This window comes from Pelodiscus sinensis, chromosome 18, assembly GCF_052426305.1.
Source record: "Pelodiscus sinensis isolate ZL-2025 chromosome 18, ASM5242630v1, whole genome shotgun sequence".
NCBI lineage: Eukaryota > Metazoa > Chordata > Testudines > Trionychidae > Pelodiscus > Pelodiscus sinensis.
In genome coordinates, this window is record NC_143069.1 from 6,872,961 (window position 1) to 6,890,757 (window position 17,797).

Here is a 17,797-nt window from a genome sequence, read left to right on the forward strand (position 1 = left end):
AATAGAAGTCAAGTCTTTGTCTATACATTCAGCATTAAAACACTGAGCGCACGGGGTGATTTTTTACACCTCTAAGCAATGTTCCCTCTAATTATTTTCATTTGTGTGCGCCATAAATATTGTTATGTGCACTGAGGTATGTGTGGATATGCATCACCAGTGGCAACACCTATTCCCGGCTATGGGCACTGTGCTTCTCAGCTGGGCTGCATATAAATGAAGGGTAGCGGTGGTCGGAGACTCTCTTCTAAGGGGGACGGAGGTGCCCATCTGTCGCCCTGACATTTCATCCCAGGAGGTATGCTGTCTGCCGGGGGCCGTATCCAAGATTTTACGGAGGCATTGTCAAGGATTATCCGGCCCTCTGACTACTACCCCATGCTACTCATCCATGTGGGCACAAATGATACTGAGAGGTGTGACACTGAGCGGATCAAGAGTAACTACAGGACACTGGGGGTATGTCTAGACTACAGGCTTTTGTCGACAGAAGTTTTGCCAACAGATACTGTGGACAAAGCTTCTGTCAACAAAGAGCGTCCAGACTACTTACAGTTCTGTTGACAAAGCAGGCTGCAATAACGCCTTCTATTGACAGAACTCTGTTGACAAAAGGTGTTATTCCCTGTAGAATGAGACCGCCTTGGCTTAACCACGAGATCTTGCATGATCTAAAAATAAAAAAGGAGTCATATAAAAATGGAAAGTAGGACAAATTACAAAGGATGAATATAGGCAAACAACACAGGAATGCAAGGGCAAGATTAGAAAGGCAAAGGCACAAAATGAGCTCAAACTAGCTACGGGAATAAAGGGAAACAAGATGACTTTTTATAAATACATTAGGATGAAGAGGAAGCCTAAGGACAGGGTAGGCCCACTGGTCAGTGAGGAGAAACATAACAGGAATGGCAGAGATGCTTAATGACTGCTTTCTTTCGGTCTTCACTGAGAAGTCTGAAGGAATGCCTAACATAGTGAATGCTAGTGGGAAGGTATTTAGAAGATAAAATAAAAAAAGAACAAGTTAAAAATCACCTAGAAAGGTTAGTTGACTGCAAGTCACCAGGGCCTGATGAAATGCATCCTAGAATACTCAAGGAGCTGATAGAGCTGAGCCTCTAGCTATCATCTTTGGAAAATCATGGGAGACAGGAGAGATTCCAGAAGACTGGAAACGGGCAAATCTAGTGTCCATTTATAAAAAGGGAAATAAGAACAACCCAGGAAACTACAGACCAGTTAGCTTAACTTCTGTGCCATGGAAGATAGTGGAGCAAGTAATTAAGGAAATCATCTGTAGACACTTGGAAGGTGGCAAGGTGATAGGGAACAGCCAGCATGGATTTGTAAAGAACAAATCATGTCAAATCAATCTGATAGCTTTCTTTGATAGGAGGCAGAGGCAGGCCGGGAATGGGCCGGGACTGATCCGCGTTCTCCTTTCCCCGGGGAGGGGTGACCCTGGGCCTTTCAGGGGGGCTCTTGTGTGACTGCACCTGGGCCCCAGACTGGGGAGTGGCCGTTAGTGGATCCCCTTGTTCCATCCTCCGGAGTGACCCTTCAGTCGGGGCCATTGCTCAGGGTTGTCTCCTCACAAGACCGGCCCCGCCCCCGCCCCCGCCCCAGGAGCTGTCTCTGTCCGTCCACTTAGCTTAAAACCGCCTTGGCAGCCGTTTGCATGGGACGTGCAGCCCCAGGATGCTCAGGGACCCCCCCCCTCTTCTCTCCCCTCCGAACTCAGCCGACTGGCCAAGGATGGGTCACCATGTGGCCCAGCTGGGCCTTTTCATTTCGGACCCTTCCGAAGACGTCAGCCGGCTGGCCCGGGAGGGGGTGCACCGCCTCTACCAACTCCTCCTGCATCACAGGGGTAAGGAACCCAGCCGGGACCTGGGCCCCAGGGACACCCTGAGGGTGCCAGCGGCGGGGGGAGGGGTCCCAGCCCTTTTCCCCATACTGGCCCAAGGGGGGATGCGTCCCTCTGTGTTCCCGTCCTTCTGCCCCCTGTAATCCTCCATTTGCCCAGGGATGCCTGCAGGGGCCCGTGCGAGGGGAAGGGCTCAGACCTGCCAGCAGAATGACCCTGTTGTGTCTCTTCCAGGCCTCAACATCCACCAGGCAGAGGACCTGTGGTGCAGGCACTGGTATAAGGAGAGGTGGGTCCTGGCTCACAGCAACACAGTCAGGGTGGGAGAGGTAAGGACGCGCTGCCAGGGCAGGGCAGGGCTCAGGGGTGGGCTGCCCCTTTGTGACGCTGTCCCGGCGTTTCAAGGGGGCGGCTCTTCCTAGGGGCAGTGACGCACGGAGCCCTGGATCTCCCGTAAAAGGGGAGACAGGGTGGGGGGGAGGTAACGCTTTCTGATGTTGGCCAGTGGTCTAGGGCTGCTCCGTTCTGTGGAGGGGGGTGAGGTCTGGGAGGGTCTTGGGGGCAGGAGGAAGGTGTGACCTGAGGCAGGGGTTGGGGTGCAGGGTGAGGAGAGCGTCTGGGTGCAGGGTCTGGAAGGGAGATTGGGGAAGGAGGAAGCTGTTTTAGCCTCAGGAGTTGGGGCCGGGCTCTGGGCCATTAACTGAAGCCTCGTGTCCTCTTGATTTCAGGTCTTTGGGCAGCTCTTCTCCCAGGAGCAGGAAAACTCCTTTTTGGAGACGGCTCTGCTCGCTGCCCGCTCCCCTCTGCAGCGCCCCAGCAAGGCCGGGCTGGTCCTGTCCCACGCCCTGCAGGGGCAGGCCCAGCACGTCCTCGGCTACATGGTGAGCAGCCAGAGCGGATGCAGGAGAGTGGGGAGGGTCAGGGTCTCCTTCCCATCCCCTCAGGGAGTCCCCCGCCCCTTTCCTCAGGCTGACAGAATCCCTCCTGCCCCTGAGAGCGTCCTTGGGGTTGGGGGAGGCTCTGCACACACAAGCCGTGTCCTGGGAGATGGGAGGGGGGAGAGGTGTCAAGAGCCCTGGGAGGGGGGTCAGGAGCTCACCCTACGGGCTGCTGGCCTGACGGGGGGGTGAGCAGGGAGCAGAACAAGTCTCAGCACTGGGGGCAGGAGGGTGGAAATGCTGGGGGGGGCCCAGTACCCCTGACTCTCTGGGGATGGATCTTTGTCTGACAGATTCTGCTTCCCTTGCAGCAGGAAGACAGCCAGTGAGCGCACCAGGAGCTGAGGAGGCAGCAGCTGCGTCCCCACTTCCAACCCTGCAAATTGTATATAATTGTATTTTAATTATGATTAAACAACATTTGAAAGAACTTTTGGAGCAGGCTTGGTCAATCATTGTTAATCCCTCAGTCTCTCCATACGCAGCCAACAGTGGACAGCAGTTTTATATTCTGGAATGCAACATTAAAACATTAGACGGAAAGTCACTTTAAAAAGGAAAATCGAGAGGTTCCCTTTCAATCTGATGGCAACAACTCATTTACCTTTTTTTTTTCATTACCCAGATTTTTGTCAAAATTGACAAGTTTCTTTGAGGTGTTTCAATTTTGATGAAACTGCATTTTCCAGTGGAAAAGCATTGCGCTGGAAAAATTCCAGCCAGCTCTAGGAAATAGGTAATACACCAACCAATGGCTCTCAGGAATATGTAGCATAGCTCAAGAGTGTACTAGAACGAATAAAACGGCCTTGTCATGCACTGCAAGAGGCTTTTTGTGTTCAGTTATTTCCTTTTTTTAAAAGCCCTTCACCCCAGACAGTTGCAGCTTCCATCCGTGCAGGACTCTGCTGGAGAACACACAGCACGCTGGCTGCCCAAGTTTATCGTCCACATGATGCCCCCTCTGGGAAAGGTGAGAAGGTTGCTCTGTGGTTGTTTGGTCCTCTGGTCTCAGCTCCTCACTGGTTCCCCTGCACAGACATCCCTCTCTGAAGAGCTACACAGCACTTGAGTTGCAACCTTTTCTGTCACTTCACATAGCACCATGATCTGATATATGTTGATTTTCGTCTGGCTTTTGGCATTGTCCCTCATGGCATTCACACCGGAAGACTGGGGAAATGTGGTCTAGATGAAATTAGTATAAAGTGAGTGAACAACGGCTTCTACATTTTGTAGATTACTCCAAAGTGGGATGGGTTGCAAACACATCGTAGAATGGGATTACAATTCAAACAGATCTTGAGTAACTGGAGAATTGGGCTGGTATCCCGGATTCTGACTGCACCTTTATACAGCCACAGCCTCCTGCCCCGGCACCAACACTGACAGCGGATGGTGATGGCTTCCCCCATGGCAACCACCCCGCCGGGGCTGATGGAGATGGAGGGTCCGGGCGCAGGGAGCTCTGCATTTACACACAGACAGGAGTGAGCTGGGGAGGCACAAACTCCTCCCCGTGTGTTAGCACCCCCCCCCCGCCAGGGACAGCGCCGGGGCTCACAGACACCTCTCTGCACCCACAGGGGCCCTGCGGGCTGGGGACTGATCTCTGCCCCCCTTAGAACAATCTGGAGTCACCCCCGACTGCCCTGGGAGTAGGGCCTGGTTCAGATCTAAGGCCCCCAAGTGTCGATCCGCAGTCACCCCCCAACTGCCCTGAGGACCCGTCCGGATTCTGATCTAAGCCCCCCAGTGTCAAAACAAGGAGGTGGAACTCAGCTTTGGGGTGAACATTCAGGTATCAACAGCTCTTCTCTGTCCCCACCTGTCCCAAACAGAGATACTCATGTCCCAACACCCTGAATTGCTCCGCCAGCCAGCATCCTGGAGAGGAGACAGCTCATTAGGGACCAGAACTCAGAGCGATTGGATCCCACACCCTGGTCTCGGATCTCCCACACACACACCTGCCATAGGCACGTGCACCAGCTGTCTCTGATACTCACCGAGGAAGAGGACGGTGATAGCAGATGCCATGATGGGGCTGTGAGGGGCCCCTTAGCACCACCACCAACGCCCCGGTGCCCAGTTCTACCCAGTCCCATATAAGGAGCTCAGATGCTAGCTGCAGCTACAGGAAGATGTCGATGTCTTGTCACTTCCTGCGTCCGTCACACCTTGTCTCTGATCTTCAGGTGAAATCTAGTGCCGTCACAGTTAGCAGCAAAGGTCCCTGCACAAATCAGGAAACCCTGCAGCCAAGTGTCACGTAGCTCGCAGCTGGCCTGTTTGTTTTGGGGAGGGGGAAACTGGTCACCATCAAAGTACTCTGTGTCCTGGGCTAATGTGCATCTGAGCGAGATCTAGGAAGCCGCAGTCTCATCTTCCATCTTTAATCGACGACTATTTCCTGCAGATTACACACACCCCTTTTTTTACAAATGATCCAAAGGATGGCATCACAAGCCACGTGACTGAGGGGGCAGAGTTAAGGGCATTTGGGGGACAGTCACTGTGTCATTTCCAGTTGCTGGGAAGTTTGATTCTGCAGCCTCCCCTCCTAGCCTGCAAACCTGCCGCCATGTGACATGGGCCCTGGTGCCATGCATGGAGAGGACGCAATGGGGGGCACCTGGGTTTGCTGCCTCTTATGCCATAGTTCAGCGGTGATGCTGGCTTAATGCCTGGAGCTAAGCGTGTTTTCTCTGTGTGTGAATTAAATCAACCAAGTTCAAAAGGAAACGGAAACAAGATAAATTCGATCCTGTGCCCCCAGTAGGTTACCAATGAGGAGAGACCCAGGGACTTACTCATGCCCCACAGATACCCTGCCCCCAAGTGGCCAGTGGGTGAGTGGCCAGGTCCCTAGCAAGGGATGGGACACGGGCTGTGTTTGTGCTGCCGCTGGCTAGAGAGCAGGAGAAAGCTGGGGGCCAGGAAGGTTTGATTCTGATCCTGGCTCTGGGAGGCGAGTGGGGACTAGTGGTTAGAGTCGAGGGCCTGGCAGGCAGGACTCCTGAGTGTTGCCAGCAGAGGTCGCCGTAGGGCAGAAGAGGGGGTTGAGAGAAATGGGACGGGAGCTGCAGGGCAATAAGGGTTGGGAGGGAGATGAGCCGAGGACAGTGCTGAGAGATGGGGGAAGGGGTTTGAGAGCAGACAGGATGGGGCAGAAAGGACGGAGATTTGAGGGGACATGGGAAGGGGCAGCAGGGCGGAGGTTTGGGGGGAGATGGAGGAAGGTCCAGCGGGGGCCACAGACATTGTTGGAAGGGGGTGGCGAGAGGAGGGATGGGAACGGTTCCCCCCTCACCGAGTCAGGGTCAGCGGATGGGGTGTGGGGATTTGTTTTCCCTCCAAAACTCCGGCTGAGCTGGGGCAACTCTGTCCGGTGGGGAGGGAGGGAATAAGGGGCAGGCGACACCCCCCATGGGCATGGGGCAGATACACACTGACACACTCATGAACGGGGAACGCTGGTGCCCCCCAGCCAGGTGGGGGAGTTTCCATTGTCCCCTCATCCCTTCCCCCCTCAGCACCTGCTCCCTTTATCCCCGCTCTCCCCCCATATTCCCCTCCCCCCAGTGGGCACCATTTCCCTGAGGGGAGGGGGACAATGGTGGCAGCCATCGTAGCTGAGGGCGGGGGATTGGCATTGAAAGGACACGGGGGAGGATGGCCAGTGGTGGCTGGGAGGCCCTGGTTTTCCTGGGCGGCAATTGGAAGGCAAACTTTGCGGGTACGACCCCCACACAAGGACTCAAACCCGCCTGTCCCTGGATGGGGGTGAGCGGAGTCAGCCCGGCTCCCCGTCCTGCTGGAGTCGCCCGAGCAGAGACGCTTGTTTGTTTCCACAGGAGCCGGGCTCCGGGGAGGTGGCTCCGGTGCTTTTCACTCTCTGTGTGGACAGCAAGGGCTGTGGCTGACCCTGCTCCCAGTGTAAGCGGGGGAAAGTCCCTCGTAACCCCAGCAAGGCTGGGCCAGGATCCCTGGAGGCGCGACCCCCCAGTCTTGTCCTGGGCACTTAGCACAGGGGCAGGGAGTCCCCAGCTTGGGGTGGTCTCTGTGCTCCGGATGCTTCCCGACCACAGCTCGTTACATAGAGCTCAGGGCAAACACAATTTATTAAACAGCAATTAATTAAAAAATAGAGGAAAGAGGGGGAGGTGAAAGGAAACAAGTGACCGTCCTGTGGGTACAGGGACACCACAAAGAGCCATCTCGGCAAGGGAAAGGAAGTTCACAATCTGTTTCTCACACGTGCCAAGCCCTGGCCGTGCTGCGCTGACACCCCACGGTGACCATCGTACCTCAGAGCAGCCCCCGGCAGCCCATGTTCCCCACAGCGACAGAGCCGGGCTGGGCTGGGTACAAAGTGTTGTGCTAGCAGGGCCACCTCGACCATACAGGCGAATTAGACGTTGCCTTGGGAGCCAGGCTTCCTGGGGCACCAAATTAAACAGAAGAGATTTTGTCTGTATTTAAAATATCTTCACGTGTGTGATCTCCTCTGAACAAAGTGTCAAACATTGTACCTGTCAAACAGCGCCACATGGCCATGTCAGAAGCTGAGTTGCTTATAGCACCTAGAGGAGCACAGTGGGGTACGTCAATCCAGTTAAAACGTGGCCGGGCACAGTTTGAAAAGAGCCACGCCGAGGTCTGCTGACTGGCAGCTCAGTTGGTTTCAGTAGCCCAGTGCTGGCCAGTCACACAGCTCGGTCCGTGTTGCTCGCTCCTTAGCGAAGGCCGGTCAGCCACCCGCAGCAGCTGTTGTGCCGTGTGACGAGCCGTGATGCCGAAGGCGCTGTGCCCATGAGAATCGTGTCTTGTGCTGGACTTGAAACGTCTGGGAAGAGGTTTTATCCAGATTGTAAAAGGAGCATCACAAGTACTTAGAAAATTTCTTGTCGACTACTGCAGTTAAAGTAGCAGTAAGGCCGGTTTCCTTTCTCTCTACCGCAATGGTCCATAACAGACAATCTGCCCTTTTGTTTCATTGTTAAATAGTTTAAAAACAGTTCTCAATGAATGCTGCTATGATAAAAGAAACGAGAACTTACCAGCTGTGTGGCACTGAGGTGGCATCGCATGCACGGTAACATGCCCAGAAAGATGTCAGTAAAATAGAGAGCTACACGCTCAATTGTAAAGTTGTCACTTTTCTCTTGCCTTGTGTTATTTATTTCCTCCATATTCCATCATTCTTACTAATCCTTTTGTTGATAGCCCTGCCCAGAAACACTGGGTGCAACTCAAAATGGTTAGAACGCAAAGGTTTATGTTGAGCCAGGTGGTTTGGGGCCAAAAAGCTTGAGAGCCGCTGCTCTGGGATGTGCCCTGCAGCCTCCTGGGGGAGGGGAGGTCACCTCCTCTGATGCTGGGTTGGGGGGAGAGGGAAGAGGTTTCTGCTGTAGGGCTCCCTAAAGCTGGCCCTGGCCTCTGTCACGTGGTGGGGGGGGGGTGTCTCTGTGTTCCTGATGTGACTTGAGGTATCGCCCCTTCCTGACAGCACGTCCCTGCCCCCAAAAGTGGGAGCTGGAAAAAAAAACTGTAAAGAGTCTCTGAGGAGCAGGGTTATGTGCGTGTGGGGGAGACCCCCAGACACCTGGGCACAGAAAGGGCAGCTCCCCTGGGCCCTGACTGGGCTCTCATCGCCCAGCCATCCTCACCACTGCCCTACTTCTGTCCTGCTCCTCATCCCCACCCTCCGCTGTTCCCATCCCCTGTTCTCCTCCATCTCCTCCCCCTTCCCTTCTCCTTCCCCTCCCCATTTCTACCTGCCCAGCTCTCTGCCCATCCCCATCCTCTCCCTCCTCCCCATCTGTCCCCCTCTTATGTGAGGGGCTTTGCTGGAAATGTCCCTTCCCCCCCAGCCAGGGAGATCTCCCCTCCGGGAACAATTCACCCCCCCATCTCGCTCCCTCCCCTCCACATTGTTTCCTCCATTCCCCACAGTTGAAAATTGAGTTCCCCCGTCCCCTCAGGTGACAGTCGGGCTCCTCCATCCTCTCAGGTGATAGTTGGGCTCCCCCATATGCAGCTGCCTAGGTAAGCGCCCCCCAGCCAGAGCCTGCCCCGGCACCCACATCCCCTCCCCCACTGCCCGTCCCAGGCGACCACCTGAACCTGTGTCCCCCTTTCCCCAGGTCACAGCTCCCTCCCTGACCCTGCACCCCCCCCCGACACCCCACCCCCAGGCCAGACTCCTCTCTGGCACCCTGTGACGGCGCGTTGGGGTCCCCCGCCTCCTGCACCCCCGTAATGGCACGAACAGACTCCACCAGCCGGTAGAATAGATGTGGTTTATTGCTTCTTCAGGATACAGTACAGCACAGATGTCATCAGGCTACAGGGCAGGTCTAGGATGCCTCAGCCCCCCTTGATATAGGGAAGGGGGTCTCGGCTTCTAAACCCCCCAGCCTGTAGCTGAGGCTGCTTCCTCCATGCTCCCAGACAGAAACTAACTAACTCTCCTCCAGCCCTGCCCCCCAGCCAGGGCAGACTTCCACCCCCTCCCTGCACCCAGGCTCCTACCCTAAACTCCCTTCTGCACCCAACCACCCCGTCCCAGACCCCAAACCCCTCGGTAGAAATGTGGCCCTTGATCAGTTACCAAAATGACCCCCCCCATTAAAAATTATTGACCAAGCCTGATACAAATGTTTTTTCAAAAGTTGTTTAATCAGAGTTTAAATCCAGTTCTATACAATTAGGAGGGTTGGGGAGAGGGGGACGCAGCTGCTGGCTCCTCAGCTCCCTCACTGGCTGTCTTCTTGCTGCCAGGGAAGCAGAATCCGTCAGCGGTTCATCCCCCAAGGACTCAGGGGTACTGGGCCCCCCGGGATTTCCACCCCCCTCCCCCTGCGCTGAGACTTGTTCTGCTCTCTGCTCACGCCTGTCAGGCCTGCAGCCCGTAGGGGGAGCTCCTGACCCCCCCAGGGCTCCTGACACCTCTGCCCCCTCCCGCCTCCTAGGACACGGTTTCTCCCCCAACCATGCGGGTAGGACATGGGGTGGGGGCAGCCTGAGGAAAGGGGTGGGGGGGACTCACTGAGGGGAAGAGAAGGAGACCCTGCCCCTGCCCCATTCTCCTGCATTTGCTCCTGCTGCTCACCATGTATTCCAGGAGCTGATGGGCCTGCCCCTGCAGGGCGTGGGCCAGGACCAGCCCGGCCTTGCTGTGGCGCCGCAGGGGGGAGCGGGCAGCGTGCAGAGCAGTCTCCAGAAAGGCATTCTCCTGCTCTGGTGTGAAGAGCTGCCCAAAGACCTGAAATCAAGAGCACAGGAGGTTTCAGCTGACGGCCCAGAGCCCGGCCCCAACTCCTGGGGCTAAAACAGCTTCCTCCTCCCCCAAACTCCCTTCCAGACCCTGCACCCAGACGCTCTCCTCAGCCTGCACCCTAACCCCTGCCTCGGGTCACACCTTCCTCCTGCCCCCAAGACCCTCCCAGACCTCACCCCCTCCGCACAACAGAGCAGCCCTAGGCCACTGGCCAACATCTTGGAGCGACCTCCATAGAAAAGTGTTGCGCCCCGTCCCGCCCTGGTTCCCCTCCTACGGGAGATCCGGGCTCCGTGCGTCACTGCCCCTAGGAAGCGCCGCCCCTTTGAAACGCCGGGACAGCGTCACAAAGGGGCAGCGCCGCCCTGTCCACGGCTCGAATAGCCGAGGGAAAATGCATCGACTATTCGATCAGCGACTCCCCGCTTCCCCCCCGCGTCCTACCCGCACGAGGGCCCCAGCCAGCCCCACCCCCGAGCCCTGCCCTGCCCTGGCAGCGCGTCCTTACCTCTCCCACCCTGACGGTGTTGCTGTGAGCCAGGACCCACCTCTCCTTGTACCAGTGCCTGCACCACAGGTCCGCTGCCTGGTGGATGTTGAGGCCTGCAAGAGACACAACAGGGTCATTCTGCTGGCAGGTCTGAGCCCTTCCCTCCCACGGGTCCCTGCAGGCATCCCTGGGCAAATGGAGGGGCACAGGGGGCAGAAGGACGGGAACACAGAGGGACGCATCCCCCCTTGGGCCAGTCTGGGGAAAAGGGCTGGGTCCCCTCCCCCCGCCGCCGGCACCCTCAGGGTGTCCCTGGGGCCCACTTCCCAGCTGGGTTACTTACCCCTGTGGTGCAGGACTAGTTGGAAGAGGCGGTGCACCCCCTCCCGGGCCAGCCGGCTGACGTCCTCGGAAGGGTCTGAAATGAAAAGGCCCAGCTGGGCCACGTGGTGACCCATCCTCGGCCAGTCGGCTGAGTTCTGAGGGGAGAGAGAAGAAGGGGGGTCCCTCAGCATCCTGTCCCACGCAAACGGCCGCTCCCTGAAAGGCCCAGGGTCGCCCCTCCCCAGGGAAAGGGGAACGCGGATCACTCCCGGCCCATTCCCGACCCTGCCTCTGCCTCCCGGGGATGCTCCCAGCCCCGCGCCCTGCAGCCCCAGACCCCCCGGCTCTGAGGTCACTTACGTCAAACCCCGGGAGGGTGGTGGCGACTCGCAGCAGGGCCGTGGTGCTGCCAAGGGCCCTGGCTCGCTCCTGGGGCAGGCGGGACTCCAGCCACGTGCTCAGGTGCTGGGGGGGAAAGAGGCAGGTCAGGACCCGTAGGGAGGTGCCGGTTCTGTGCAGAGCCTGGGGCTCCTCTCAGACTGTGCCCCCCCCCCAGCCACTGACACAGCCCCTCCCTCGACCCCCCACGGGGCTCACCTCCAGAATCAGCTGGAGCCGGGCGGTGTCTGGGGACTCCGCGAGGAGATTGCCCAATAGGACGTCGAGGATGTCAGCAAGGCCCCGGCTGAACTCCTGCAAGACAAGGGGGAGCCCTGGGTCAGAGGGGGGGCTGGGGTTGGGGGATCCAGGCCGCCAGAGGCTGCTCCTGCTCCTGGCTGGGGGGGGGGGCGAGGGAGGGGACGTACCTGATTGTGGGTGGGCTCCTGCTGCCAGTCCCCAGACACTGTCTGTCCCACGGCCGCCCTCAGCAGGGGGCTCAGGAGCTGGGCCGGCAGGGGAGGCTTCAGGGTGCTGGCAGGAGAGAGGGGCAGAGACTGTTAATTCAGCAGCAGGAGACAGAGACTTTCCCACTCCCTGGCCAGGGGATCTGCTCTTGGGGGGGAGTCGGGGGGGTCGGTACCTGAGGCTGCAGGCGGCGCTGAGGCAATTGGCCAAGACCAGAGGTGGGGGGAGGCCTCCATGATCTCCTGTGAGACCCAAGGAGACAAAGGGGCGTGTGAGACTGGGGCCCCCAAGAGACGCTCACACGGCCAGCGCCCCCACCCAGCAGGATCCAACCCCACTGCCTCCCGCTGCCCTGTAGCCCCCCTGCCCGGCACAGGGCCCCTCCCAGCACCCCCCTCCCAAACCGGGACCAGCTCAGTCCTTGTCCCCAGGCCGTCTCCTGCCCCTCCCTGCCCTGGTGACCAGCCTCTGAACCTCCTCATCCCTGCTCCCCAGGCGCATCCCCAGCAGCCCGCTCTGCTGCCTTCCAGCCCCCCCCCCCATGGCCCGGGGAGACCCCTCCCTGTCCCGAATCCCCCTTCCTGTCCAGCACCCCAGACCTGCCCCATTTCTCTGTCCCTCCCTCCTCCACCAACCCCACCCACCCACCCACCCCCTCCAGCTCTCCTGGCCCCACCCATCCCATTTCCAGGTCCCCCACCCACACCCATTGCCCAGGCACACCCCTGTCCACCCCTCGTATCCCATCCCCTCCTCCCGGCCACCGCGACTCGCTCACCACAATCCTGGCCACCACGGTGTCCCTGCTGCAGCGCGTCGCCAGGGTGTCCTCGCCCCTTTGGAGGGCGGCGAGGCAGGCGGTGGAGATGGCCAGGAGGAACCGCTGGAGGGCGGCTGGGCTCTGCACCCCAGAGAGAGTCTGTGAGCCTGGGGCCTGCCCCCCCCCCCCCCCCCCCGGGCAGCGGCAGGGCTCAGGTCTCCCAGGAGTGGAGGTGGGAGCTGCTGGTTGTCCAAGCACCCACACTCCCCCCCCAACTGCTGCCCCAGGCTTGAGGGGGCCCAGCTGGTGCATGACAAGAGACCCCAGCTTGGGGGGCCCATGTCATGCAGGAGAAGGAGCCTCAGGGGGATCCCCAGGGACAAGTCCCTCCCGGGCGGGGACGTGCTGGGAAGGGGCCGGACACACTCGGGTCCCCCCCGTGTGGAGAAGGTTCCTACCGTGTCCCGGGTGTGGAGCTGCTCTTCGATGTCGTAAATGGACACGTCCTCCACCCGGGAGTCCACCCGCTCCTGGCAGCGCTCCGGTGAGGCGCAGGGGGACTCTGTGCGGGAGGGAAGGGAACAGGGTGACTCCAGCGCCCAGCAGGGGTCACGCGCCCCCCATGTCAGGGACCCAGGGCAGGTTGGGCCCCACACGCCCCTCGCAGGGACCCATCCCCCTTCCACCCTCACATCTGCCAACGCCCTCAGCAGAGCCCCCACCAGGAACAAGAGAGCCAAGCAGCAGCCCCCGCCCCCATCCATTGCCCTGGCTGCAGGGCAGACACTGGGGCTGCCCCTCCCCGCCCCCCCCGGGTACTGGGTGAGCCCCTGGGCCCAGCGTGTTCACGGCCCCTCACCTGGGTCTGAGCGGCTGCGGGAGGTGGCCCGGCTGCAGCTGGAGGCCCAGGCGCTGCTGCTGATGGACCTGGACCCACAGCTACAGGGGCTGGTGCGGGGAGCGACGGGCTGGGGGCTCCCGGAGACTGGCAGGTCCCCGGGGGCCGGGCAGGGCGATTCCCCCTGGTGGTAATGGGGGCTGGGCTCCCGGGGCAGATGTTTCTCTCCACAGAGGAGGAGGCCCCAGAGCCACTCTACCCGGCTGCCCCGCTGGGCTGGGTCCCGCCTTCCCAGCCGCCCCTGGAGCCAGGTCCGGGTGGGCCTGGCCGGTGGGCGAGTCGCCCCGAGCTGGTGGGATTCAGCTTCCCCGCCCGCGGGGACGGAGGAGCTGCTCCCCACCGGCCCTGGGGCCATCTTCAGGGTGTTCTTAAAGAATTGTCTGAAGCGTTTGGCCATTCTGCAAATGAGAGGAGCAAAGGGGAGCTTGGGGCGCAGCCTGAAGAGCGAAATCCAGGGGTTCCAACTCCCCAGAGCGACTGCCCCCAGCCCCCAAATGGCCCCTTGATTATCGCCTCGGTCTTGCACAGGCACTGCAAGGACCTGAGGGTATGTCTACACTACAATGTTAGTTCGAACTAACGGACGTGAGTTTGAACTAACATTCCTAGGCGCTACACTAGCGCTCCGCTAGTTCGAATTTAAATCGAATTAGCGGAGCGCTTAGTTCGAACTAGGAAAACCTCATTTTACGAGGATTAAGCCTAGTTCGAACTTACTAGTTCGAATTAAGGGCTGTGTAGCCCCTTAATTCGAACTAGTGGGAGGCTAGCCCTCCCCAGGTTTCCCTGGTGGCCACTCTGGCCAACACCAGAGAAACTCTATTGCCCCCCCTCCAGGCCCCAGACCCCTTAAAGGGGCATGGGCTGGCTACGGTGCCCGTGCCAGGTACAAGCCTGCCAGCACCCAGCTAGCAGACCCTGCACCTGGCACGGCACAGAGCCACCCACCCGATGTCCCCCAGCCCACCCCCTCTTCCCGGGACCAGACTGGCGGCTCCCAGGAGCTTGCCCGGGACCGCAAGAGGCGGGCACCCAGCTGGGCTAGTGCGGATATCGTGGACCTTGTCCACGACCTCCGCACTAGGTCACAGGAAAGTGGCCGGCTAGGGCAGGAGAGCTGCCAGCCTGGCCACCCAGGAGCAGGTGTGCATGAAAATCAAGGGGGTCCACTGAGACCCCCGACCCTGAGACCTGAGCTTACAATGGCCGTCCTGGGTCAGACCAAAGGTCCATCTAGCCCAGTAGCCTGTCTGCCGAGAGCGGCCAACCCTAGGGATCCTGGAGGGGATGGACCGAAGACAGTGACCAAGCCATTTGTCTCGTGCCATCCCTCTCCAGCCTTCCACAAACCTTGGGCAGGGACACCACTCCTACCCCCTGGCTAATAGCACTCCATGGACAAAACCTCCATGACTTGATCTCATTTCCCTTTAAACTCTGTTCCAGTTGTAGCCTTCACAGGCTCCTGCAGCAAGGAGTTCCACAGGTTAACTATTTGCCTTGGGAGAGAGGCCGGGCCTTGCCCACACACAACACGCCAACCTGAAGCAGATTCTCACCAGCAACTACACAACGCACCATAATCACTCCAACTCAGGAACCAATCCTTGCAACAAACCTCGCTGCCAACTCTGCCCACATATATACACCAGCAACACCATCACAGGACCTAACCAGATCAGTCATACTGTCACTGGTACATTCTCCTGCACATCCACCAACGTAATATAGGCCATCATGTGCCAACAATGACCCACTGCTATATACATCGGCCAAACAGGACAGTCCCTACGGAAAAGAATCAATGGACACAAATCTGATATTAGGAATGGCAACATACAAAAACCTGTAGGGGAACACTTCAGTCTTCCTGGACACACAATTGCAGATCTAAAAGTAGCCATCCTGCAGCAAAAAAACTTCAGGACCAGACTTCAAAGAGAAACTGCGGAGCTACAGTTCATCTTTAAGTTTCACACAATCAACTCTGGATTAAACAAAGACTGTCAATGGCTTGCTAACTACAAAAGCAGCTTCTGCTCTCTTGGAATTCACACCTCCAGATCAGCTGCTAGAAGTGGGCCTCATCCTCCTTGATTGGATCCACCTCCTCATCTCCAGCCTGATCCTGGCCTGCATATTTATTCCTGCCTCTGGAAATTTACACTACATGCATCTGACGAAGTGGGTCTTTGCCCACGAAAGCTTATGCTCCTACACTTCAGTTAGTCTATAAGATGCCACAGGACTCCTCGTTGCTTTTGCAGATTCAGACTAACACGGCTACCCCTCTGATACTTAACTTTCTCTTACTAGTTTGAAGCCTGCTACCCATTCCTTTCCTCTGGTGTCCTCTAGTCCTTCTTTATGGGAACTCAAGAAGAACTTTTCTGAATGCACCCTCTCCATCCAACCCCTGCTTTTAGAGACCTCTATCCTGTCCCTGCTCCATCTCCTCTTTTCTAAGCTGAACAGTCCCAGTCTCTATAGCCTCTCTTCATCTGGGACCTGTTCCCAACCCCTGATCATGTTAGTTGCCCTCCCCTCTCCCAGCCTTTCTCTTCCCCTCTCCCACCTCCTTTTCCCAGTCTCCCCCAGTTTTGTTCAATAAAGACAGAGTCAATGTTGGAAGAAACGTTATCTTTATTTTGTACATCAGGAAGGGGGGCTAGGGAAGGGTAAGTGGAAGGAGGTGAGGGAGGAATGGGGTACGAGGCCCCGATGGGGAGGACTGGGCTGGCTCTGCGGGCTTCTGGGGGTGGAAGCTCTCCTGCAGCCCCCCAATTGCCCCCTCTCCCCAGATGGCAGCCTGCGGCAAGTGCAGCCGGGCTGATGGCCGAGTGCTGTGATGTCCCCAGTGTGGGCACTCCGGGCACTCCAAGCCAGGACTGCTTTGCAAGCGGGGCACCCCTGAGAACTGTCTGTCCGGGGTGGAGCTCGGGACCCTTTAAGCGCAGCCCTCGGCTAGCCTGAGATAGCATCTCCACGCTCTAAGTCCTCCTCTCATGCCCTGCCGGCACTGCTTCCGGCCATCCTTAAGCCCGGTTCAGGATCCACTCAATGTGGACATGCTAGTTCGAATTAGCAAAACGCTAATTCAAACTAGTTTTTAGTTCTAGACGCGTTAGTTCGAATTCGCTTAGTTCGAACTAACTCTGTAGTGTAGACATACCCTGAGTCTCCTACCCATCAACAGCCCCTTCTCAGCCAATCAGGGGCGAGTCTAAGCTGTGGGGGGGTGGAGCTTTCTTCTGAAAGACACCGGCATAGACCTGTTCCAGCCCCACCTCACCAGTCCCCACAACGGGGGCTGCATCCCCCGCCCCACGGGCTCCTGCAAATCTCACCCCATCCCTCAGCTTGTCTGTTGTGTCCCAAGCTGGGGGGGGGGGGAGCAGCAGGGGAAGGGCACAGAAGAGGTAAGAACAGAGCAGAAATGCGGGCGGGATGGAGGAACCCAGCCGGCCCCGGGCGGGATCCAAACCCCTGGGGGCTCTTACCTTCTGCACAAAGGTGTCGGGATGTGGAACTCACAGAGCACAAAGGAACCGTGAGGAGGAGACGCACCAGAGCTAAAGCAACCGGGGGTCTCCAAAGTCCCCTGGGCCCGCCCCCCCCCCCTTTATCAGCCTGAGATGTGGGTCCCTCTGTGAGGTCACCACCTCCCCACCTGCCCTTTGCCTTATATGCTGAGGGCTGCCCAAAGTCACTGTGAGGTCACTGCCCCCCCACCTCACCCTGCCAGGCAAATGTCCTTCCTCTAGCCATCCCTCTGGGAAGTTTGAGCCATTCCTAGGGGTCCCCCCCACTCCCTGACTGGGCACCCTGCGGCCAGCAGCTCCAGTAGCCCCACAGGCTGCTCCCTGCCCTACACTGCAGGCTTCTTGCACGAGAACTGTTTCACGCAGGAGTTCTTGAGCAAAAGGTCTCGTGCAAGACCGCCTCCACCCTGCCATGTGCTTTTGTACAAGAGTGTCCATGGCAGTTGAATGCTCTCCTGCACAAGAAAGCTCTGATGGCCATATTAGCCATAAAAGTGTCTTGCTCAAGAAGCCCCTGGAGCCTGTCCACGCTGCCTTCTTGCACAACAGCTCTTGCACAAAAGGGGCTGATTCCTCGTGGGGAGAGGAATAACTCTTGTGCAAGAAGCCCTCTTTTCTGATGCTTCACTGCAAATTTACTTGCGCAAAAATTCATGTGCAGTGTAGACGTGCCACAAGTTTTTGCACAAGAACAGTTGTTCTTGAGCAAAATGCCCGCACTGCAGCCGCAATGTGTACGTTAGGCATGTCCACTGGGAGCAGAGGAGAGGGTAGAGGAGCGGGGTCCTGGAATGGGCATGTTAATGTGGGGTGCACCCTTGGCTCACTCTGCACCTTTTGGGTG

General features: G+C 58.1%; 1 protein-coding gene across 1 annotated transcript; it reads right to left on the reverse strand.

The window, feature by feature from the left end:
* Positions 1-7,485: 7,485 nt before the first annotated feature.
* LOC142824060 (maestro heat-like repeat family member 5) lies at positions 7,486-14,992 on the reverse strand. Its single transcript, XM_089770384.1, has 6 exons — positions 14,954-14,992; positions 11,505-11,600; positions 11,268-11,372; positions 10,927-11,062; positions 10,602-10,696; positions 7,486-7,647 (listed from the first exon to the last, which is right to left on the reverse strand). Exons 1-6 carry the CDS (start codon positions 14,990-14,992, stop codon positions 7,486-7,488), a joined length of 633 nt encoding a protein of 210 aa, XP_089626510.1.
* Between the last annotated feature and the right edge of the window lie 2,805 nt (positions 14,993-17,797).

Coding starts and splice junctions, on each gene's coding strand:
- LOC142824060 (XM_089770384.1), bottom strand. CDS start 14,992: ATGGTGCGTTGTGTAGTTGCTGGTGAGAATCTGCTTCAG. Junction 11,063..11,267: donor CCACCCTCCCGGGGTTTGAC/GTAAGTGACCTC, acceptor CTCTCCCCTCAG/AACTCAGCCGACTGGCCGAG. Junction 10,697..10,926: donor ACTAGTCCTGCACCACAGGG/GTAAGTAACCCA, acceptor TGTCTCTTGCAG/GCCTCAACATCCACCAGGCA.